The sequence below is a fragment of the Eurosta solidaginis genome, chromosome 2 (assembly GCF_040869045.1).
Source record: "Eurosta solidaginis isolate ZX-2024a chromosome 2, ASM4086904v1, whole genome shotgun sequence".
Taxonomy (NCBI): domain Eukaryota; kingdom Metazoa; phylum Arthropoda; class Insecta; order Diptera; family Tephritidae; genus Eurosta; species Eurosta solidaginis.
The window spans coordinates 307295619-307321563 of record NC_090320.1 but is presented as its reverse complement, the minus strand read 5'-3'; the positions used below and the strand labels follow the sequence as shown (position 1 = coordinate 307321563).

Sequence of the window (25945 nt, the reverse complement as noted above, 5' to 3'; positions counted from 1 at the left end):
GAATGAGACGAAGATGGAGATAGATGAAGCGAAAAAGACGGAGGGAGGAGTGAATAAAAGGATTAGGAAAAGTGAAGAGGGGGGAGGGCGGAGTCAGACGGAAAAAGCTTATGTATGCAGATAGGGCAAATTTAGGGCAGGACAACGTCTGTCGGTTCTTCTAGTAGTTTATATAATGTTAATTAAATAAGGAAAAATAAAATTAACAAAATTCTTCTTAGATCTTTATAATGTCAAATAAATCAGGGAAAAATAATAAAAGTAAAATGGAATGCTTACATAAAAACCAAGAAAATTTTGTTGAAGTCTAAACTTAGCAGACGTTTTCATGGAAATTTTTTTTTACTCATAACTAGAAGCAGGAAAATAACTATATTTCACGGCATAATGATAGCATTAGCCGGTTATGAATTAGGGAAGGAAAATTCAGTAAGTTCCGAAAATAAAGTATCTGAAAATAGAATAGTAAAATACGAACCACCAGCCAAGGTAGAGACAAAAACGAACCCAAACATTCCTGATGTTTGGCTAGCAGTGTTAATCTGCGTTATCGTGCTATTGACCATTGCAATAGCCACGATACTCAAAAATTATATGAAAATGAAATATAGGCAATTAAAACCTGTTCAAGCTCGTATCTAATTTTATTTTTAGCATTCTATTATTTACAGATTTTTATTTAAATTTAAAACTCAATTTGATTTTGAGGAAGAGCATCAAATAATTAATATAATAACTCTTAAAATTTCCCAATCAACAGGAAAGGCAGACTCATTAACCCTGCCAAAGTTTAAAATTGCATAATTCCTTTGAATGCTCCTGACACAGACGGTCATGAAGCAATAGGAAATTCTAAGACAGTGGAAATATGCAAAAACTAAAGAAAGAAAGATTATACTAAAAACCAGCCAATAAGAACAACAAAAAAAAAAATGAAGAAAAAGTCACAAAGAGAACATATAACGTAGGTTCCACACTACAATTGAAAAAATGGTTGGTGTCATGTGGGGACACATCGCATGCAGGACATTCATTACGTATGTCGGGGTTAATTGTGGACAAGTAAGATCTTGACCTGTTACAGTATCCAGAACGATGTTGGGCCAGGGTGATAAAGGTGACCAAGCAGGAGCGATAATCTTGCTCATCGCGCTGGGTGTCAAAATAGGGTTTTAATCAACCAGGTGAGATGTAATGCTTGAAACACTGTAAAGTTCTTCCAAGGTACCGCAATATTTTCTAGATATCTTGACGGCCAGTATCTAACTTGTGAAGCTATGTGGCTGCTGTAATAACAGCTGCCAGATCATGCACAGCGGAAATAAATGTATTGCTGAACACAGTCTCTAGCTGGAAACGGCAGAAACTGAGCAGGTCATCCATACAGTAATGAATATAGCACTTGAAGACCAACAAATAAAAATACGGAATAGAAAGTCTCTTAAAAACCTAAATAAATACAAGGCGCAATATACCTTCGAGGAGATTTAGGCCGAGCTTCTCTCAATTTAATTTAACGGTACGAAGTACATATAGTTTTCGCTGAGAAGCTTTTCATGGCAGAAACACACTCGGAGTGTGAATTTGCGAAACCAGAAAAAACAAAACCCAGGTTTAAATATATATTTATTTATAATAAATATTGCGAAAATAATAATAAATATGATTTTGAGTGAGTGCCTTTACAAATTTGATTAAAACTAACCTTAAAAATTCCTGTATGTAGATACTTAAATAATAATATAAAGAGTAATTAATTTCTTATTGCATGTATGGTCCTCTTAAATTAAATATGGTCGAGTGGTTGAGTGTGCGCATGAGTGTATGAATATGTGCATGTGTGTGTATTAAGGTGGGCCATTCCACTTTTTAAACTGACCTTTTTCGCTAAAGCTTAAAGACCTGCTTCACGAATAGTCGAGGTACTTTTAAATTTTTTGGTGTGCTGAACAATATTTCAACTGTAGCAAAAGAACGCCACACCCTAATGTGTACATAAACACAAGCTGTGTAGTAACTTAAACTAAAATCTATTCAAATAATACGATTTTTAAACATTATCCTTCGATTGCTGTGAATTCAATGGTGTTGATTCATTCTTTTTATCTTCTTTTTCGATCTTATTCCAAGGCTGTTCCTCACCGGAACCAAATACGACAAAGACCAAAAACTCGATGGCGAACAGGACAATTGTAACATAGAAAATTACACGCCAAGCTCCGATGTTTTGCTGCAACGGTAAAGATTATTTAAATCCAAACTTAAAAAAAAAAACTTAAATAAACTCACATTTTCTTTAGTCATATAACTGACGAACTTTGGAACTATGATGCCCGGAACAGTCGCTGCTGTATTTGTAATTGAGACCAATGTGCCAGCATAGTTAGGTGCAATATCAATGTGATTGGATAGAAAACCGGAGAACATGCCGCCCATACCGATAATGCCGATCGTCATTATAGTCACGGCAAGCATGTGCATGCAGCCGATGTAGCAAAGGAGCAGCAAACAAACGCCGGGTATTATTGTGCACATGGTCGTAGCTAATTTGCGTGCGGTTGTTGTTGTTATTTTTCCTACAAAAAATATTTAAAAATTAAAGGACATGTGATTTATCAGTATTGTTTTCCACTGAACAAGTAAAAATTGAATTACCTCTGTCCCTCAAAGAATCCAAACATTTTCCCAATGAAATACTTACAAGTAACATTGGAAAGTAGGGAAGCGCACTAAACTTGGCATTGTTTGCCACATCGAATTTTAATACTTGTTTCATATAAAATGGAATTTCGATAAGGAACATATACCATCCCCAGTTACTGCAACAATGAGCTATTAAAATGGCCCAGAATGGTATGGATGTCAGCACCTTCTTCCAAGGCACCGGCGGATGTTCGTCATGTGCGGACGTATTTTCGCAACCCAACTGTGATGTTATCATTTGTCGCTCTTCTGAACTGATGAAACGTTGCTTATTGGGATTATCTTGTATAAGGATTAGCCATAAAATTATCCAGATCACGCTAAGGCCACCCATCCAATAGAATATTGACTCCCAGCCCCATTGAGCGGACAAAACACCAGCCAAAAGTATAGAAATCGCTGTGCCAAAGGATGTTCCCACATAAATTATGGTTGACATGAGAGAACGTTCATTTGGTGGCGCCCAGGCTGCGATCAAACAGTGCATAGCTGGGAACGTAGCCCCACCACCAATTCCCTCTAGTACTCGCATTGCAATTAAGCCTCCATAGTGTTGCACTGTCAGTATGGGAGTGAGTAGAGTGGCAATTACATTGATGGCTACCGAGAAGAACATCACCCATTTAGCAGAAAATTTTTCAGCTACCTGACCACTAGGAATCTGTGATATCAAATAGCCCCAGAAGTAGCAGCTAAGTAAAGTTCCTTGTATACTATCGTTCCAAACAAATGGTCCATCCTGGAATTATAGGGAAAATCATATTTGCAAAACTCGAATCTACAAAATTTGCAATAAACCTTACGAAACATTTTTAAAATTAATAACATAAATAACAGATAAAAACCCGATATTTCGTCAACCAACAAAATATAACCTCAAAATTCTTAAAAAAGCTCCTATAATTAGAAATTTGAAGGAAATGTCATGTTAAAAAGGTTTAGAGAACTTTTCATGGTTTATTGGTATTTTAAGCAATTTTAATTCGAAAACTAGTGTTTAGTATACGAAAAGTACTTTGTAGAAAATTGAGCACATTTTAAACGTTTGAGCCTAAATTTAAAACCTCTTAATTTATTCGGTTTAAATTTTAAACTTTACTGGGCAATATTTACTCGGTTAGTTTCATTATTGAGAACTGGTGTAATACATAGAATTATTTTTACACTTTTGAATTTTTAAATTTATAATCGTATACGAAAAGAATCGTTGGCAAAACGTGCAAGGATCTGAATGAAAAAAATTATTGAATTTTAACTCACTCACCTCTTGTATCGTTACATTCCCCCCATCTGGACTCATACAAACTTCTACTTCAGATTCATTAGATTTACTTGAGCCATGCCCATTAGATCCGATTGCTGTATGATTCAACATAGCAACCATTGCTACACTGAGATTTACCTTTAGGCCATATATAATAGCCATACCGATTGAGCCGAGTACGGCCAATATGTAGCGAGCAGGAAGCCATTCTGTAAATAATAAAAAAAAAAATATATAAACGTTAAACAAAACTGAAAAAGTTATTTTCAAGCTTTTCTTTTTTATATCTTTCATGAAAATTAAATGGAATATTAAGTTTCTCACGAATCTCAAAATTGTAAGTCCTTAAAAGAGAAAAGATGGACCCACCAAATAGTATATAGAAATGATCAGGATGACGATCTGAGTTGATTTAGGCATGTCCGTCTGTCCGAGTGTAAGCAATCCCTGGAAAGAATCGGGACAGGAAGAAGAATACATATTGGGTCCCTGGGCATATGGGAATATATGGGAAGGAAAAAGCGGATGAATTAGTTAAAAAGGGCGCATTCCTCGAAGACTGCACGCTTTTATAGAATATTATTCCAGGGCGATTAAATTCTGCAGCTAGTATAATTTTATTCAGCATCAAATTAAAGAAATCAAACTATAGGAGTCACCCTGTCTGAAAGCTCGTTTAGTTTCGTACGGCTCGGAGAGGTTCTTCCCAATTGTGACTGAGCTGATGGCGTTGCTTAACGTCATTGTGCACAGCCTTTTCGTGCTGCCGAAGACGGCTTTAACATCGATGAAGAGGTGATGTGTGTCAGTTCTTTTTTTCGCGTGTTTCTTCCAAGCTTTGGTGGATTGTGAAAATCTGGTCGATTGTAAATTTACCAGGTGTGAAGCCGCACTGATAAAGTGCAATCAGCCGAATCACGGTGAGCTTCAATCTTTCGCACAATACGGTTGACGGGATGCGATATTAAGAAGACTGATCCCGCGATAGTTGGTACAGTTTGCAGGATCGCCTTTCTTGTGGACTGGGCAAAGAACACTTAGATTCCAATCGTACGGTTTGCATTCGTCCGACCATTTTTTGCAAAGAAGCTGGTACATGCGCCTTACCAACTCCTCGCGGCCGTATTTGAATAGTTGGTTATTGCTATTTTGACCACGTCATAATCTGATGGGGGACATTAATTCCATCATCATTCCCGTGCGGTACATCGATTTCTTCATTTAGGGGAGCAAAGAAGTGTTCCCCCCATATTCTAAGTACTTTCTGGACATCGGTTACAAGGTCGACGTTTTCGTTCTTATAGGAGTTTGCCCCGGACTTAAGCTCAAGCTGCTCGCACTCACGCCTCTCTGCCTCTGCTTTTTTCTTCTTGAAAAGACGGCTCGCTTCCCTTTTCAACTCGCGGCTGCGTTTTGACACTATGAGTTTCAAATTGGATGTGTTAGTGGGGAGAGAAGAGAAAAATCAAGAAAGTATCTATGACAAGATACCTAGGAAAGACAATCCTCTAGAGGCAAGAAGATACAGAAGCTACAGTATGGCAATGAATATCTCAATTATCTATCTGGATCTTATATATACAAATTAATGCGATTTTAAAAGTTGTACATGCCTTAGTTTTATATAGTTTCTTAGTGGTTTATAAAAACAAATATATTGAAATCGGTTGGTCAGCTGAAGCAGGTATTCGATATTCGGCATAGAGATCCCATATATGAGGAAGAAAAAGTAGAAGATAATGGGATAGAGAGTGAAAACAGAAAGCGAGGCTCACTTTTTAAAAGTAGACAAAGCAGATTTCGAGTATCCAATAAATTAAGTTGTTTAATAAATTGTTTATCTCGCCATTTATTGAAGATTTTAATTTGTATATCTTAAGTGACTTTTAAACAACCTTGTTCCAAAAAATATCGAACACGTATGTACATCATCAGTTCTTGCATATTCACATACATATACTACACATAATAATGTATATTAGACAGATCTTAAAAAAGCTTTTTTATTTCAAGCAGGATCATAAGTTTTAATCTAAAATAATGAATTCTTAAAATGTGAACTTTTCGTAAAATTTTACAATTTTAATACTAAATACACTCACATTGCACGAAGCGAATGGAATAAATGTCTTTCATTTCTTCTATCTGAGTTGTGAGGTCAAGAGTGAACATTGTTTGCCCAAAAAAAAAAAGAAATCCGAAATGTTCGTACTAAATTTTCCGAATGAATAGGAGCAGCCAAATTTTCAAGCCCCTGTATCTTGGCTAACCGTTCTTATTAGGTCTTGCTATTTTGTATATAAGTTGAGTCCAATAGTAGAACTATTTACAAAGTTTCATCGAAATTGTAGATATAAAAAATTTCGGGTGGACTCTTGGGTAAATTTACCATAAATATGTATAGATATGGTCATGCAAACTAGATATATACGCCGCCCCCGAATGTCAAATATATCGGCGCGGCGGCGGCGTTCGGCGCGTTACTACATTTTCTAATCATTTAAAACTGTCTAGGCCATTTATTGTTCATGTCGAAAATTGGTCCGATATGGTCGAAAGGGGTATCAACAGATGCGCATCACTGCCAGTTATAAGAATCCAATTGCGAAATTTAACTCTTTCCACCCATTCAAAAGTTATTAAAAAAAAAAAAAAAACAGTCGCTTTCAATGCTAGCTTAACACGGATTTTGCATCACCCAATTCACCAAGTTATTAAAACAAAGCACTAAAAGAAACGTTATATAAAAAATTTAAATGCTCACTTTGCATAATTTTTTTCAAAAACTTAATAAGGAACAATGAATTCAAATAAAATGACCCACATCCAATTGTCCTTAAGTTGTTAAAAAGCAAGCTACCCGAAAAGAGTGCCGATTTTTTCAAAAATTCTATATTCAGATTGGCTAAAATAATAAGCGAAATCAGTGATGCAAAATCCTTTAGCAGGTTCCAGGGGTTTAAACACTCCTTTGAAATGATTCCCACCTCATACTTAAGTTGAGGATATATGTACGTATGAGAAGGCTTTGAGAAATCACTTGGCCTTATACTCAAACATCTGTTGTTTATTTGCGAAACTATACAATAGCGTCTCAAATGTTAATTTTGATTTTCACACTTCGTCATTCAATATCAAAGTCTCTTGGTTTGACACTTCTTTATAGCCTACCAACTAAGTTTAAATATAACCTACGCGTTACGGCTCCTCTTACATATGTGAATACGTAGGCACATATATTTACCAGGCGAGGCTTTGTCCTTCACAAGAACACTCAAATTGGTGAAGCAAAAGCTATCCCAAGACAGTCGAACAAATGACCGGGTGTGCTATTACCCTAACGTAGTGGACAGTCGAACTAGGCTGAAAACTGAAGCTACGCGGTTATTTATAATGAATTCTTGTATCAAAAGGCATGCAAGCAACAACTTAAAATCGGTCGACTTTCATTCTTAAATATCGTTTTGGTTTAACAAAGACTACACTGAAAGAAATGGTGCTAGTAAAATCAACAAATCGGTTCTGTTGTTCTTGACTTAACGGAGATTCGGTGAAATTGATCGAATTATCGTTAATTCAACCGAGTTCTTTGTCAAGCGAACCAATTAGTTTAGTCATTTAAACAGAAGAGAAATTTTCGCTCTTAAGTTAACAAAATTCTGTAAAATTGACAGATTCATAATCAATCTAAGATTTAAAAAAAAAACACCAAAATAAGAAAGCCACCAAATCAAAAAATACACAAATTGGGGAAACAACAAAAAACTAGTTTTTCAGTTATCAATACAAAACGAAAAAACACTTTTTTGAATTTACTGTGCATAACACCGCAAATAATTATGCGATATCGGGACACCTATTTATCGGGTACAATTTTGCAACTTCTCGTCCAAGCGAAATGCAGAATTGCGCCCTCTTGTTGCAAAAGTTTTGTTTGAACGAACAGGATTTTTACAAAGTTAGTAACACTTTGTTCAAGTTTTTACAAATTTTCACTCACGCGAACGAATCTAATAAGATAATAAAAAACATCCTTTTTTAATGTTGATGTTTCCGACAACATAAAAGTTTGAGTTGTTTTGGAGTCCTTTCAAAATAAAGTGTTACGAGAATTAAACTGGCCGAATTACATGTAAAGTTACTCCAGAGGTGAATTACCTTCCCGCGATTTGATTCTTTACTTTTTTATAACTTACAAGTTCTCTATTTAAAATATAACATTTCAAACATTTATACTACAAATTTTATTCGAAACAATCACGTGTGGCAACTCTACATGACAGAGAAGAAATTGAGAATGAACTGCAACTGAATGAATTGATAATTAGTTTCGTCACTACTATTTTCCTTTCTATGAGAAAAGTGAAGTGACGCGCGGCGAAGTTCAAAACTATTAATTAAATAAATTATAAAAAATAAAATTTGTTGAAAGAGCGTTTAATAAAAGTGTATAATGTTTAATGTGTGCCAGCATATTTGATGTACGCCCAATTGAAGATCGGTTAGTAAGTACAGACATATGTACTTATTTGTCCGATTTTTGTTTTAGATTCAAAGGAAATGGAAACATTTTATATCAAATGTGCGTACACAAATATAACTATAATTATAATATAACAATATGGTGAAAATTTTTAAAGAAAAAGTAGAAATAAAGTTCTTGAAAACGACACCAATGTGGTTCGCTAGAACATGTACTACGCGTGTGTGAATATGTATGTAGCAAATATATATATAGCAATCATGCGTATTTTTGTAGTCATATATTTACGTAAATACATATGTATATGGCAACATACTTTCGTACAAAGCTGTCGATGATAATTCGGAACTAGGTTTGTTTATTTGAATTCAGATTTAAGTTATTATTATTTTAATTAATATTACTAAATATAGCAATAAAATCATTAGAAATGATATGTACTTATGTGTAATTTATACAAATAAAAAAAAAACTACGTAAGCTTAAATATATATTTATCCGGCTTTTATTTTTTCCACAGGTATTAATGTCATATGAACAGCAAACTCTGTTGATGTAAAAGTTTACGCTATTTATCTAGAAAAAACATAAATATCTGTTATTTTAATAGATTTCACTGGTAGTGTCACTCGGTTAATTTAACAGTTTGCGCTGGTAATTTCAAAAGAACAGAAATCCCTTTCATATTAACAGTTTTGATTGGCATTCCTAGAGCGACAGTAATAATTGTTAATTTAACAAAACTATGGGTATAGTATAATGAAACAACTTTTTTGTTTATTTGACTACTAAAACGGTCAATTACGAATCAACGATTCAACATCTTGTTGCGATGGACAAAAATTTACAGAAATTTCGATTGAATTAACCCGTATTTCGGTTGATTTTGCCAGTCTTTTTCCTTCAGTGTACTGAAATCAGTGTTTCGAGCACAAACGTCTGGAAATGTTGGTCTACATTTAAAAAAAATACCCAGGATCTTTATAAAATTTATTATGTATGATTATACTATTTCCACCTATAAGTTACGCAATAATATCCACTTGTACGGCTTATGATCTCGAGGCCGGCATCCTTGGCCCAATAGTTACTTCCTAATGTTTTAAGGTGTTTCTCCAGTAGTGCTCGGCAGCATAAATAAATAAATGTAAGGCGCGATAACCTCCAAAGAGATTTTAGGCCAATTTGCGCCGTGCTCCTTTTAATTTTTCTTACAAATTGGCGGGACGGGACCTACTTGTCTCATGCCGACTCCGAACGGCATCTGCTTTGCCCGGCTCGTGAACCCAGGATCTTCGGTGTGGTAGGTGGAGCACGCTACCACCACAGCACCTCGGTAGCATAGCGCGACAAAAGGAATCAGTTACAACTTCTTCGGTGTTACACCTAGAGCTTCTAGGAAAGTGACGTCGACGAAGGTATGAGTTCGAAGTCGCAGTCCTATAGCTTCTGTGCTGGCATGTGGTGTGAGGGCCAGGATACGTGGTAGTGACTGGTGGTGGACAGGATTACTACTGTTCGCATATCGGTAATTATAGTTCTCAACGATCAAAAATAGGCCAGCGTTGGGTGTTAATCGTTAAAACTATGCCACGAGAGCCATGAGTATTAAAAGGCAATTAATAGCAACCGTAAGTCACCTTTGTGCGTGACCCCCAAGGGGAAACAAATAATTTAAAGAAATCGTGTCTACAACGAGTATTAGGAGTTTATTATTATTATTACTGAAAGGTCTGGAAGCACTGCGACCTTTGTGCAGATCTATTGTGCAAGAACTTTCAGCCTAATGTTGTATCTGGGTGCTCTTGATGTATCTAAGTACCTCTTCAGGCTTTTTACTCCATATCACATAGGGATTAAGAGTCACACCACCTAGATGGTGCCTAGCTAGAGCGACGCATTCGCAGAGAATGTGAACCGGCGTTTCATCATCCAGCTCACAGAAACGACAAATTTGGGTATCAGATAGATTTAATTTACTTAGGTGATATCGTAGACCGCAGTGTTCCGTGTAGTACCCAGTAAGAGTTCTTAGGTCCTCCCTGCTTAGGTTAATGAGTTTGGCTGATACTTTCGTTGCCGGAAGTATAAACAGTTTGGACTGCCTTTGCCCTGGGCAATCAATCCAGTGACGTCTGAATTGTTTAGTTTCCCAGTTACTTATAGCTTCCCTGGTGTGTGCTTTTGTGAGTCCACAAAAGGGCTCTGGACCATAGAATGCTGATGTAGCACGTTGCCTTGCTAGGTAATCTGCATGTTCATTACCTTCATGTCCCTGATGTCCGGGAAACCTTCCCAACAAAACCTTATTTTTGGCTCCCAGGGCATTTAGGATTTCAGTGCATTCATCCACTAGCTTAGATGTAACTGTGTAGGATTGCCAGGCTCGCAGTGCCGCCTGGCTGTCCGACATAATTTTATTATTATTTAGTATTAGGAGTTAGACCAGAACATCTCTTTCGGTGAAACTACGCTTTGTACGAGACATACAGACAAAAGTGTGACCATTTTAAGTACTTGAATTTTTTTCGGCAGACGCAGCAGTACCAGTCCCTTAGACCAGGGTTAGGTTCGAAGCCTCCCTGGAGTAAGTGAATGCAGGGCAGTGCCTCCGCAAGGAACTGAATGATCCGCGAGACTTTGAGGCAAACCCCCGGATCTTTCTGAAATGGCCAAAACGTTGATTTCCTTAAATACATAAAAACAAAACCTTTCCTAAATATTAATTTTTTAAATAGAAAAATCAAGATTTTTAAAGTAAGAACACCGGCGTAAGTCGGCGCGCCGTCCACCCTGACGCTGCCGCTGATATAGTTATCGGCGTAAAACTTTAATGCAAACCTATGATATTGCCGTTTAGATTGAAGATAAAAAATAATAATAATAACTTCGAGATCTACGCCGAGCTCCTCTTTTCTAAAGTATTTAGATGAATCTTTTCTCGGGACTCCAGCCCAGGACTTTCTTCGGCGCAGTAAGCGATCACGCTACCCGCACATCACGGATGTCGCTATTTCCGGCCAACTGTCATTTCGACAATCAGAATAAGCTTTATATTTTAAAACCAAATAAACAAGCTTTTTTGATTTTTTTTTTTTTTGGAGCTGTCTAAAGCTCGTACGTATGTTTGTTGAATTAACTTAAAACAGAGTACGTTGTGAGAAAATAAATATGTATATATGTATACTAATATTTTGGCAAACATTCACATTAGCACGTGCGCATATTTATTTACATACATACATGCAAACATATGTGCAAATATTATATATGATTGTTTGGGTTTTGTATGTATGTGAAAAATTCTAATAATTAATTCACAGAATTAGGTACACTTTGTGGAATGGAAATTTCACAGCACTTCCAGACGATGCTCATAACTCTTAAAATTTTCCACAAACACATGTAGGTACATATATGTATATACATTCATCCATACATAAATACATATATAAATATGCATGATATAAAACGGTTGATTTTCTTCTCGTCGTGGCAAGGATGTTAAATAGGTACGGACTACTACAACGACCTTTTATCAAATTTAAGGTCAAACATTCACATTGACATTTCTGTTGTTGTGGCGAATATCCAACACATTGAAAAGCCAACTTTCATTGATGACGAAGAATATTTAGGTAAATATGGTTCAAAATAATGCGATTTATTGAAATTTTTTTGACATGTAACTCTAATGAGAGCTTATGAAATTTCAGATATTAGCTTCTAACGGTAATTCATTTGTTAGTTTTTGATGATGTAGTTCAAGTTTTCTTTTAGGGAAAATTACTTACTTCCCAAAACGCTGCCACTTGCTGGAACTTCGTTAGCCATTTGAACTATTTATATGGTTTTTGTTTTTATAGAGTTTTCCTTTCTTATATTTGAAATATTCGTTGGCTTTTTTTGAAAATTTTTAGAAAAAGGCTAATTTATTTCATTGCTCTCACTTTAATTCAAAACTTCAGCACTGAACCGATATATGCCAAATAGAAATGCAACCACCAAAAGTGGAATTTATTTATTCGTTCCTCCGCACTTTCTCTAAGGCGTCAAACATGAAGCTACGCGCGCGAATGCTGGAGGCAAACTGAATGGACTCTCTGCGGCGTGCACAAGTTTTTGTTTGGTTAAAATGCGAGACTTTCCATTCAAGTCAGCGGCCGGTCGGTTGCGTTAACGAGTCACTGGCTGCCTTGTTGTGGTATCTGCGCGAGCTATTGTTTGCCCTTACCATTTCTACATGTATACCCAGCAAAAACTGGCACAAAAGGTTGTAAGTAATAAGGAATACTGATTTCATTCCTGACGGATAAACTTTAGTACATCATACGCCTTATAATAACGTCTTCTTTTAGTAGGGTGACCAGATCGTTCGGACGCCAATCCGGAACCCCTTGTATAACCCGCCCCCCCCCCCCCCCTCTCCATCTACTCCCGAAGGAGGGAAGGATAATATCGAATATGTGATAGGGAACGGAGAGAAGGGGGGAGGTAAAGGGGCTATTTTAGGCATAAGAGTAAAATAATACACGATTCACACATTCATGTTACTATCCGCATTTAATGCAGTTTTTGCTATATAAATTATAATATTCAGTCAAGCCTTCTTGCATTATCCTATAGTCATGAGAAACATACATATGATGCATAGCTTAAGTCAAATCTTCAGACTACAAATCAAATTTAAATTTCAGTTGAATCTTTGTCCACTTTTTTCTGACTCAATCCATACTTCTGTGAACTAGCAATTTGTTTTAAAAGTTTAACATTCGTAGGGTCTGACAAATGTCGAAAAAATTATGGCTCGTCAAGTTTGCAAAATTAAATTGCACGATCATAATGTGCGTCATGTTTTCCACATCGAAACGATTCCTTTCTTCCGTCCATTGCGAATTTAGTAATGAAAACACTCGCTCATAGAAGTAACGGAACGATTTTCAAAATCTCAGAAAAAAGCCACTTTCGGATACGCAGGTTCTTTTTAGGTTTCATGACCCACCAATATAACCAACTGACGAGATTATGTTATCATTTATTCATTAGCGGACATAGACGCCTTTGAATCTCATTTTTGTGGTAGACATCTATGAAAAAATAAATCTTTGTTTGCTCTTTCCCAAAAAATAAAAATTTTGGTTTACTACTGTTTATAATAAAACCTGCGACATTATAAACCTAACCTAGCTCTAGGCGATACATTTTCGTAACATTTTTTAAGGACACGTAATTTCCTTTCCATTTGAAAAATTAGAACGACGATAAAACTAGTTTCAATAAGTAAAGTACTTTTTGCCATTTTAAGGGATCCGCATATGAGCAGCTCTATTTCAATTTATTGATGGACTGGCTTTTTATCGAAGCCGTTTTTCCCAGCAGATCTAGCTCCCGCAGTATTTGATAATAAAGTTTTTAGTTAAAATAATTTGTTGTTTTTTTTTAATAATGCCCTTCACTGAGATCGCCTAAATTTTCGGGAAAATAGTCCAGATGGCTATGGAGAAAGTGCATCTTGATACTCATATTAACACCCAGAGGAGGTTAAGTGTAGCATCTGTTGGTATATATGCTCATATAAGCTAAGCAACTTTTTAATCCATTTAGAGTGTAATAACAGTCGACGTGATGGTCAGACAGATCACGCCATATCACAGGAGTTTGATTCTTGAAATGAGGTCTCAACACAACTTTTACATACGAAACTTGGAGCACAGGGTTTTTTATTAGTTTCATAAGGGGAACCGATTTAGTACATAAAAGCTTCACTAGGTCTGACGGATTCAATCTAAATTCCTTGAACATGTACGTGCCACAAATAAAACAAACAAACAAAAAAACTCCATGCAACAAAAAGTTTTATTTCGTCCACCAGTGTTATCAATCTATACTTAAATAATGTTTTGAAACAGATTATTTAGATGAACTAAGGAATTTAAAGTCAGAAGGCGTCTTGTAATAAGTCCTACGGAAGCCTCATTTTATATGTGTAATAAGACTTATAATATGGCATACTATTGCTTATTCTACCTGGTTCATTAACCTTATAATCAGGTAAGTGTGCTCGATGTATTATCTTATTACAATGCCTTACCTCTGAAGAGATTTTAGGCCGAGCTTCTCTTCCAATTTGCGTCGTGCTCCTTTTATTTTTTTTTTACAAATGGGCGTGACGGGACCTCCTTGTTTTATGTCGACTCCGAACGGCATCTGCAATACAGATGAGCTTTCACTAAGAGCTTCTAATTGAAAAACCTTGTTTCTAAAATTTTGATGTTGCTTTGTCCGAGGCGTGAACCCAGGATCGTCGGTGTGGTGGGCGGAGCAGTCTTCCATCACACCACGGCGCCGCGCGTAAGCCTTATTTAATATGGGTTATAACCTTATGTATAACGTTATCTCTCAGATAATCTATAAGCCTGATGACATAAATACAGGAAAATAAGGAGTATAATAAAGAATACGCCTTACAAGTAATATTCCTTATAGAATTAAGGCCTGGAGGGCCAGTTAATGGTGACTTAACCATAACCAGATAAAACCGCTGATCGAACCAAACTTATGGAAATCAATGTAATCGATTAATGGTGCCATACCATAACGCTAAACCCATAACCATACCATAGCCAAACAATTGGTTTTTGGTTTTTCGCCATATCCATAACCTAAAAATATCTGAGTTGGAGAATTTTTTAACTTTTTTGTTTTATTTAAAGTTTTGGATACGTTTTGACTAAGAGACCTATTTTTTGTGGTATATGTTTGTAATTGTTTGCGTTTTTTTCATTTTTATGAAATTTTCAATTTTTTTAGGTTAAGGCACCAATAACTGATGCCAATTTGATATGGATAAGTAAAAATATGGTTATGACTATGTAAACTTTAACTCGGGCTTGATGCCATACGCCTTTTGGCCATATGAAATAGGCCTTATATAAGGCTCGAATTTTTGCTGGGCAGTCACAAACGTAAAAACACATACATACATACGTACATATCCAGTTGATAAATACAAATCAAAAAGTTTTCATTATTTCTACTTTCTGGCGGTTCAGTAATTTTGTTTTGCTAATGTTTTTCTGTTTATCGGAAGCGTCCCAAAATTTCGATAGGGGAAACGGCTGCACAAATCTCGAAATGTATCTTTTTTGAAGCGAGGGTAAATATGCTGCTTCATGCTTGGACGCATAGTCATAGTAGAATACAAATAAGTTTATCGGCATACAAATATATAATATGTACATACAAAAATGCATGCGGTCCTTACACATATTAAAATGCAACACTCTGCATATGATAAAAAACGGCCCTTTTCTGAAAAGAATTAAAAATTTGGAATGTTTAAAAATACATACATTCTTTATTTGAAATTTTATATATGTATATGTATGTTGGGCTGTGGCTTCCCTACATAACCGAAAAAGTCACTTTTGTCGAAATTCATTTATTGCTCGATGTCTGTAAATGTTAATCTTTCCAGAAATAGCAATAATATCCAATATTCAGTTCATAATATCGACAATTCTCCACCAAACGTCTAATTTTTTTTTCGGCATAACTGAACAATTTATTTTTTAAATATTGTAACGAATTTAGGGAAATTCCGCTTCTTTGAAACCTTCTTCTAACGTTCGAATCGCTAAACTGTTAATAAATAACTCCAATATTCAGTAATGCAAAATGGTCTTTATTAGACTACTTTGAAAGTACTTCACAATAACACTTATACTTCACAACCAATAGCGTGCTTAAATCAAAACTGATTACTGACTACTCAGCTTGCTCTGCTTTTATACTCTCAATTTTCTCGTTCATCCAATTCTCCTAAGGTTTAGTCATTTCGCGAAACTGTATTCCAGAACAATTGTATCTCTTGGTATTAGCTATATACATCTATATACATCTATATATATATATTCTTATAGCTATATACGGGTGTATGCGTGAGTACTTCTTCGGCTGATGACTACATGTGTTTATGTAGCTTGCTTTAAGCTGCAGACATTGGTGCTTTATCGGTAACCGTATCGGTAACCTTATAACAGCTGTTTCGACCAATCTTATGGGAATCAATGCAATCGATGATTGGTGCCGCTAAGGTCGTAACCGTATCGTAGCCAAGCAATTGGTTTTTGGTTTACCGTCGTAACGATAAACAGCTGATTACGTTAGGGATACGACTACAGCGATACGACAAACGGCACCAATGACTTCAGCTTTAAGCCCCCATTACTGATACTTAGCATAGACTTGACTTGACTTGGCGTAAACTTGGCAACTTAGCCACGATTATACTCCACTTGGCGTATACAACCTGGCATCATAATCAGCGTTGAAATTTATTTTTATATAAATGTCAATTTGTATGACAAAATGTCAAAATTAAATGGAAACAAACAAATGGCATCTCAAAATGTAAACGTAGAACTTACATAGAAAATCAAAATTCAACAGACTTCTAAGTCAAGTTAAGTGTTGCTAAGTTTTGAGTAGTCTGTTACTGACTGCAATGTTCATTTAACAGAACTGTAAGTGACAGTTCTCAGGCCAAGTCAAGTCTATGCTAAGTATCAGTAATGGGCCTTTTAATGTTTTTGTTACTGTGAATTTACTTAGTGATGTGAAAATTCGGCACAATATTTTAACTGTGGCAACCCAAACAATGATGTTATAAAAGAAAAAGTCATAAAAGTTTGCAACTTTTGACAAACACTTCAAAAGCTTTAATGCTAATTTTTCGAAAGCAGCTAAATGACTTTTTCGGTTATGCCGGGAAGCCACAGAAGTATGTAAATACATATATACTAAGGTGGTCCTTAAAAAAATCAAATAAATGATGTTTTAAGCTTAACCTTTTCAGAAATTAATGCTATGATCAAAGATACATACATACATATGTATAACATATACATGGCGGTCTCGATATAAGACAGGGGTTGAAGTTTACCCTATAAAAACTCAATATATTACCATTTGAACTCTGTTACACGTCTTATGGCCGTTTTCACCATACTCAGCTAGTCACTAATCTGTAAGTTATTCAAATTCTCCTTTTAATGTTACTTTACCCAGGACCTTCGGTGTGGAAGGCGGAGCACACTACCAACATACCACGGCTGCCGCCATTGAGTACATGCAGTAGCGTTAATGATGTCGTTTTAGTAGTTTCGTTAAAAACTTTTTATTTGTTAAGCGCCGTCACTCGATGTTTTCTCAGGGAAGTTTTGGCATGTTTTGGTTCACCGCATCCTATATATTTGAAAAAGAATTAATTTATTTATGAAATCATTAAAATAAACACAAGTACGCCACGAAAATGTGTAGAAAGCACTTTTATATATTGTGGCGAATATTAGTATCGCAACAACAAAAACATTAAAGCAAGCCACACTTGTGTACATGAATACATCAATCATCATTTACACACCTGCACATGTGGTCATAAGCCGAAGTAGTTACTCACACACACACACGCATAAGGCTATAAACTACAAAGCATACAAGTATATAGCTAGTAACCAAGCATGAGGTACAACTGTTCGCGAAATTACTAGAGCTTAGGAGAAATGGGTGAACGAGGAAACCGAGAGTATAAAATCAGCGCAAGCTGAGTAATAACTAATCAGTTTTGATTTAAGCACGCTATTGGTTGTGACGTATAATTAAGAAGTAGGTACTACTCCCAAAGTAATCTGAATAAAGACCAGCTTGCAATACTGAATATTGGAGTGATTTATTCAACAGTTTAGCGATCCGAACGTTATCAGAAGGGCTTTCAAATAAGCGGAATGTCCCAAAATTCGACAATATGTTTCTGAGAAAAAAACCAGCAACTGCTTTGATAAAGGCCAAAGCATCGAGTGACGGCTCTTAACAAAAAAAACTCTTTGGTTTCGTATGTAAAGTTTGACTTTCATAATACCAAAAATTCCACTCAGGTTTATTTTCACTCACTGCAGCGAATTAAAGCTCTAATATCAAGCAAATTTTCATTCACGCGCGAAAAGCCAATTTGCTGCGCTATACATTGCCCCCCCTCCTAACTTCAAGATTTCCATGCAGAAGGTGCCGCTCCTACCGATGAGCCACTCAAATGCATACGTTTGTGATTTTAACAAAGTTCTTTTCAAACAAAGACTTTATTTGTCTCATTCAGTTTGAAGATTTTTTTTCAAAGCATTGGACAAGTAAAAATATACCACAAGGCAAATAGGAAAAATGCTATATCTACAGGAGAGTTTAATAGTTTTATTTTTTTTTTTAAGTTTTTTTAACTTTTCTATTAATATTATGGTTCCGTATCGAGAAAAACGCAGTGCAGTAGATTGAAAAATGCTGAGAACAGCGAAGCAATAAGACCAGTCGGGTTCAACGCACGAACTTACCACAGATGTTAGCATTTTGGGTTGTACTCTTGAGGGTATTTAGAAAGCCTATATAAATTTAAACACCCCGCCACAAATTTTAACCTTATATAAAACTTATTTCATATGGCCAAAGGCTTATGGCATCAGCCCTTAATGCTATAAGGAATATCAGTTGTATGGCGTATTCCTTATAATACTCTTCATTTTCTTGTACTTACGTCATCAGGCATAAGGATTATCTGAGGGATAACGTAATGTATAAAGCTTATAGCCTATATAAAATAAGGCTTACATAAGGAATTATTATAAGGATTTGGGGAGTGTTATTAATGTTGTAGTCCTTTGCCGGATATAGATCCAGTACGCTCCGGTAACAAGCACCATTAAGATACAAGCCAGGCCATCTCGGGAACGATTTAGTATAACCACATTCAACTTTCTAGTCCATTGCACCCCACACCTTAGTTCCATAAGAAACTTGAGGTCGCTAGAGCCTTATCTTCACAGGAATCACCATGGCTAGGCGAGTTTCATACTTGGGTTGGAAAAGCTATAAATTGCGCTTGCAACCTCTTGAAAGGGTTGCACTGAGTCGTTTGGGTTTTTTAGTCGGTTCTTCCAACATGGCATACCTACCGCGGGTATATTCTCAGCACACTTTGAGGGCCTATGTCACTTGCTGCTTCTAGATCGGACGCCCGTATCACTTCTAATACTTGAAGTCTTAGCCTGGCAAGCGCAGGGCACGAGCAAATGTGCTCGATCGTCATGAGTCTTCAGTCCTCTCTTTTTAATGATGGAAGTAATTTTGTTAGTCTAAGGTGGTAACAGACCCGAGCTTGATCCATGATCCACGCCTTTTGCGCTTGGTGCATTATGTGCACCCCTCTCCTTCTCTTAATCTCACCCAGTTCAATTGGGACGTCTATTGAATGAGCTTCTGGAGATGCGCCCCTTATGGCTAGTTCATCCGCCTTTTTATAATCAAATATTCCCATATGCCCTGGGACCCAATATATGTAGATGTATGCTTCTTCCTATGCCGATTTTTTAAACTCCAAGTACACTCCAGCATTCTTTGTACCTCTTAGTAAACAAGACTATAACCGTCTTCTTCGCGTTGGCGGTCTATTCGTCATTAGATGCCCAGGTATGTATATCCCGAATCGCCTGATCCATCAAAGAGGTATTTTTTGGAAGGCACTTTTCACTTCTGACGAATGCAACATCATCTGCGTAATCCGTAAGTTTGACGGGCCCGTCATCAAAACCGCCTCAGCAATTGGTTGATGACCAGCGTCCACAGCAGATGTGAAAACACACCGTCCTGCGGCGTACCCCTGTCCACTGATTTCGTGGCCTTATACAATCCCCCTTGCGAAGAAATCTTCCTGCAATTTAGGGACTCCTCACTATTACGTGATCATTCCCCGTTCTCTTTTTTTATTAATCCCTGGACTATGTATGTTTCCCCTTGCTAGGACTTTCCTCAACCGCGCTTTTTCGCTGGAGCAACCGATGTCCGCACAGAAATTTTTCCATGACATTCTCTTCGCCCTGGAAATTTCACCGCTTCGCTTACCACGGCCTTTGTTAGTTGAAACATTTCTTTTACCTGTCTTCCAAGAAGATTTAGCTCATTGCTACACCATGGCTGTTTGGTTTTACTCTGAATCTTCTTAGAGGGCAAGCCCTGTTATACGTCTTTTTTAGGAAATCATGTGACTGCTCCAGTTCCTCCACATGTGCAACCTCCTTCTGTTGTCCCGGTATTACTTCTACATTTTTCTGGGATTTAGTTCAGTTCGCTGACCTAGGGTTTGTAAAGCTTCCCACATTCTCTACCCTCTGAAGCTGGTATACGCATGGTCGGAGGATGATGGTCTAGCAAGAACCAAGTATAATACCTTGAAATATCACGTTCAGAACTCAATATGTTATCAATAATATTGCTGGATCTTTGACCAACATATGTAAGCACACTTCAACTGTTGGCTATCTGCAAACTAGTTTGCAGGATATAACAAAATAGCGACTCGCCCCTCTCATTGGTATCTTCGCCTCCCATGCATTGTGGTGCTCGTTTGCATCCGCGCCTAAGACCAACCGCCATTAAAGCCATTATAGAATAATATAAAAATCTTATTATTAGGCTTATAGACCAAATATAATAAGATTTACATAATGCCTTATTATTAGATATTGCTTGCTGTATTAGCAACTTTAACATAAATATAAGTTTTATAGCCCACAAAAATCCGTCATACATTATTTGTAGCGTAAATAAACATGAAATAAGGCGTTACCATAACCCGTGTGATGTATTATTATACTCAGTTGAGCAGAGCTCACAGAGTATATTAAGTTTGATTGGATAACGGTTGGTTGTACATATATAAAGGAATCGAGATAGATATAGACTTCCATATATCAAAATAATCAGGATCAAAAAAAAATTTGATTGAGCCATGTCCGTCCGTCCGTCCGTCCGTTAACACGATAACTTGAGTAAATTTTGAGGTATCTTGATGAAATTTGGTATGTAGGTTCCTGAGCACTCATCTCAGATCGCTATTTAAAATTAACGATATCGGACTATAACCACGCCCACTTTTTCGATATCGAAAATTTCGAAAAATCGAAAAAGTGCGATAATTCATTACAAAAGACAGATAAAGCGACGAAACTTGGTAGATGAGTTGAACTTCTGACGCAAAATATAAAATTAGTAAAATTTTGGACAATGGGCGTGGCACCGCCCACTTTTTAAAGAAGGTAATTTAAAACTTTTGCAAGCTGTAATTTGGCAGTCGTTGCAGATATCATGATGTAATTTGGCAGGAACGTTACCCTTATTACTGTATGTACGCTTAATAAAAATTAGCAAAATCGGAGAAGGACCACGCCCACTTTTAAAAAAAAAATTTTTTTAAAGTAAAATTTTAACAAAAAATTTAATATCTTTACAGTATATAAGTAAATTATGTCAAGATTCAACTCCAGTAATGATATGGTGCAACAAAATACAAAAATAAAAGAAAATTTAAAAATGGGCGTGGCTCCGCCCTTTTTCATTTAATTTGTCTAGGATACTTTTAATGCCATAAATCGAACAAAAATTAACCAATCCTTTTGAAATTTGGTAGGGGCATAGATTTTATGGCTTTAACTGTTTTCTGTGAAAATGGGCGAAATCGGTTGATGCCACGCCCAGTTTTTATACACAGTCGTCCGTCTGTCCTTCCGCATGGCCGTTAACACGATAACTTGAGCAAAAATCGATATATCTTTACTAAACTCAGTTAACGTACTTATCTGAACCCACTTTACCTTGGTATGAAAAATGAACGATATCGGACTATGACCACGCCCACTTTTTCGATATCGAAAATTGCGAAAAATGAAAAAAATGCCATAATTCTATACCAAATACGAAAAAAGGGGTGAAACATGGTAAGGTAATTGGATTGTTTTATTGACGCGAAATATAACTTTAGAAAATGGTTGTGACACCTACCATATTAAGTAGAAGAAAATGAAAAAGTTCTGCAGGGCGAAATAAAACACCCTTAAAATCTTGCCAGGTATTACATATATAAATAAATTAGCGGTATCCAACCGATAATGTTCTGGGTCACCCTAGTCCACACTTTGGTCGATATCTGGAAAACGCCTTCACATATACAACTACCACCACTCCCTTTTAAAACTCTCATAAATACCTTTATTTGATACCCATATCGTACAAACTCATTCTAGAGTCACCCCTGGTCCACCTTTATGGCAATATCTCGAAAAGGCGTCCACCTATAGAACTATGCCCTACACCCTTTTAAAATACTCATTAACACCTTTCTTTTGATACCCATATTGTACAAACAAAGTCTAGGGTCACCCCTGCTCCACCTTTATGGCGATATCTCGAAACGGCGTCCACCTATGGAACTAAGGAATACTCCCTTTTAAAATACTCATTATCACCTTTCTTTTGATGCCCATATTGTACAAACAAATTCTAGGGTCACCCCTGGTCCACCTTTATGGCGATATCTCGAAAATGCGACCACCTATACAACAACCACCACTCCCTTTAAAAACCCTCATTAATACCTTTAATTTGATACCCATATCGTACAAACACATTCTAGAGTCACCCCTGGTCCACCTTTGTGGCGATATTCCGAAAAGGTGTCCACATATAGAACTAAGCCCCACACCCTTTTAAAATACTCATTAACACCTTTCTTTTGATACCCATATTGTACAAACAAATTCTAGGGTCACCCCTGGTCCACCTTTATGGCGATATCTCGAAACGGCGTCCACCTATGGAACTAAGGATTACTCCTTTTAAAATACTCATTAACACCTTTCTTTTGATACCCATATTGTACAAACAAATTCTAGGGTCACCCCTGGTCCACCTTTATGGCGATATCTCGAAACGGCGTCCACCTATGGAACTAAGGATTACTCCCTTTTAAAATACTCATTAATACCTTTAATTTGATATCCATATCGTACATACGCATTCTAGAGTCACCCCTGGTCCACCTTTATGGCGATATTTCGAAAAGGCGACCACCTATACAACAACCACCACTCCCTTTTAAAATCCTCATTAATACCTTTAATTTGATATCCATATCGTACAAACACATTCTAGAGTCACCCCTGGTCCACTTTTATGGCGATATTTCGAAACGGCATCCACCTATAGAACTAAGGCCCACTCCCTTTTAAAATACTCATTAACACCTTTCTTTTGATACCCATATTGTACAAACAAATTCTAGGGTCACCCCTGGTCCACCTTTATGGCGATATCTCGAAACGGCGTCCACCTATGGAAATAAGGATTACTCCCTTTTAAAATACTCATTAACACCTTTCATTTGATACCCATATCATACAAACGCATTCTAGAGTCACCCCTGGTCCACCTTTATGACGATATCTCGAAACGGCGTCCACCTATAGAACTACGGCCCACTCCCTTTTAAAATACTCATTAACACCTTTCGTTTGATGCCCATATTGTGCAAACGCATTCTAGAGTCACCCCTGGTCCATCTTTACGGCGATATCTCGAAAAGGCGTCCATCTATAGAACTTAGGTCCACGCCATTTTAAAATACTCATTAATACCTTTCATTTGATACCCATATCGTACAAACGCATTCTAGAGTCAACCCTGATCCACCTTTATGGCTATATCCCTAAATGGCGTCCACCTATAGAACTATGGTGCACTCCCTCATAAAATACTCTTTAATGCCTTTCATTTGATACACATGTCATACAAACACATTCCAGGGTTTCCCTCGGTTCATTTTCCTACATGGTTATTTTCCCTTATGTTGTCACCATAGCTCTCAACTGAGTATGTAATGTTCGGTTACACCCGAACTTAACCTTCCTTACTTGTTTTTACTTTAATCTAAGGTTATCTGTCAGGATTGAAAGCAGTATTCCTTACTTACCGCTTATGCCAGCTTTTGCTGGACATGTACATATGACCGTATGAATGTGTATGGTAGTTTAAACATACATACATACATACATAACCATATACGGTTATGTTATTTATTGTTTTAAAGGGCACGCAATAAATCCAACATAAACGTATCTCAGAGTGCATTTTGACCAACAACCACCTACATATGTAGCATGATGTATGTATGGAAATTAGACGGTTTAGATAAAAAAAAAATGTTGGTCTCTGAGTAAACCAAAAATATAATCAATATAGGAATTTTTTCATAATTTTAATACTTTTAATTTGAAAAGTTTACAACAACACAATACAGCAAGATGGGTATTGCGGCGGCCATAGCCGCCTTAAAATATTTGGCTGTGTCTACCTATGAGGCCTCAACACTGTCATCCAGCGCTTTATCTATAACATCGAGTCGATCAAAAGCTAACTCCAAAAGCTGTTTAACTTGGTTCAAAAACTCGTATAGATGAACCACCTTCGGTTAAAGTAAACAAATTTAACTGTAATATAATATAAGATTTAGCAAAAGCAACCAGGGGACTATGCAGTCCTCAAAAGATGGCAGAGTTAATTCACAAATCCATAGCCGCCCTCTAGGTCGTTTCAGGTGTTGTACAATTTCAACTCTTTTATTAACTTTTTCATTCACACTGCTTACGGACGAGGTGATTGGATATTTCAGTATGGGCTACATACAGCCTACTCCAACATTCATTGCAATCTCTTTCCTTGTTAATGGCATTAAGCCTGAAGACGTTAAATGGGTACAGTCTCCTCATTATATGAGTAATCGGTTGTCGGAACAACCGTAATCTCCACCTTTTATACTCAGTTGAGCAGAGCTCACAGAGTATATTAACTTTGATTGGATAACGGTTGGTTGTACAGGTATAAAGGATTCGAGATAGATATAGACTTCCATATATCAAAATCATCAGTATCGAAAAAAAATTTGATTGAGCCATGTCCGTCTGTCCGTCTGTCCGTTAACACGATAACTTGAGTAAATTTTGAGGTACCTTGATGAAATTTGGTATGTACGTTCCTGGGCACTCATCTCAGATCACTATTTAAAATGAACGATATCGGACTATAACCACGCCCACTTTTTTGATATCGAAAATTTCGAAAAACCGAAAAAGTGCGATAATTCATTAATAAAGACGGATAAAGCGATGAAACTTGGTAGGTGAGTTGAACTTATGACGCAGAATAGAAAATTTGTAAAAGTTTGGACAATGGACGTGGCACCGCCCACATTTAAAAGAAGGTAATTTAAAAGTTTTTCAAGCTGTAATTTGGCAGATAAAATTTGGCAGGAATGTTACCCCTATTACTACATGTATGCTTAATAAAAACTAGCAAAATCGGAGAACAACCACGCCCACTTAAAAAAAATTTTTTTTAAGTCAAATTTTAACAAAATATTTAATATCTTACAGCATATAAGTAAATTATGTCAACATTCGACTCCAGTAATGATATGGTGCAATAAAATACAAAAATAAAAGAAAATTTCAAAATGGGCGTGGCTCCGCCCTTTTTCATTTAATTTGTATAGGATACTTTTAATGCCATAAGTCGAACAACAATTCACCAATCCTTGTGAAAATTGGTAGGGGCTTATATTC

The 25945-nt window shown here is 36.6% G+C and overlaps 1 protein-coding gene across 1 annotated transcript; it reads right to left on the bottom strand.

The window, feature by feature from the left end:
• Nucleotides 1-1608: 1608 nt before the first annotated feature.
• Nucleotides 1609-12586, bottom strand: MFS3 (major facilitator superfamily transporter 3). The gene is made up of 5 exons (XM_067770178.1): nt 12245-12586; nt 3968-4176; nt 2656-3442; nt 2290-2576; nt 1609-2230 (listed from the first exon to the last, which is right to left on the bottom strand). The coding sequence occupies exons 1-5, from the start codon at nt 12282-12284 to the stop codon at nt 2051-2053; spliced, it is 1503 nt and encodes a 500-aa protein (XP_067626279.1). The 5' UTR covers nt 12285-12586; the 3' UTR covers nt 1609-2050.
• Nucleotides 12587-25945: the final 13359 nt, after the last annotated feature.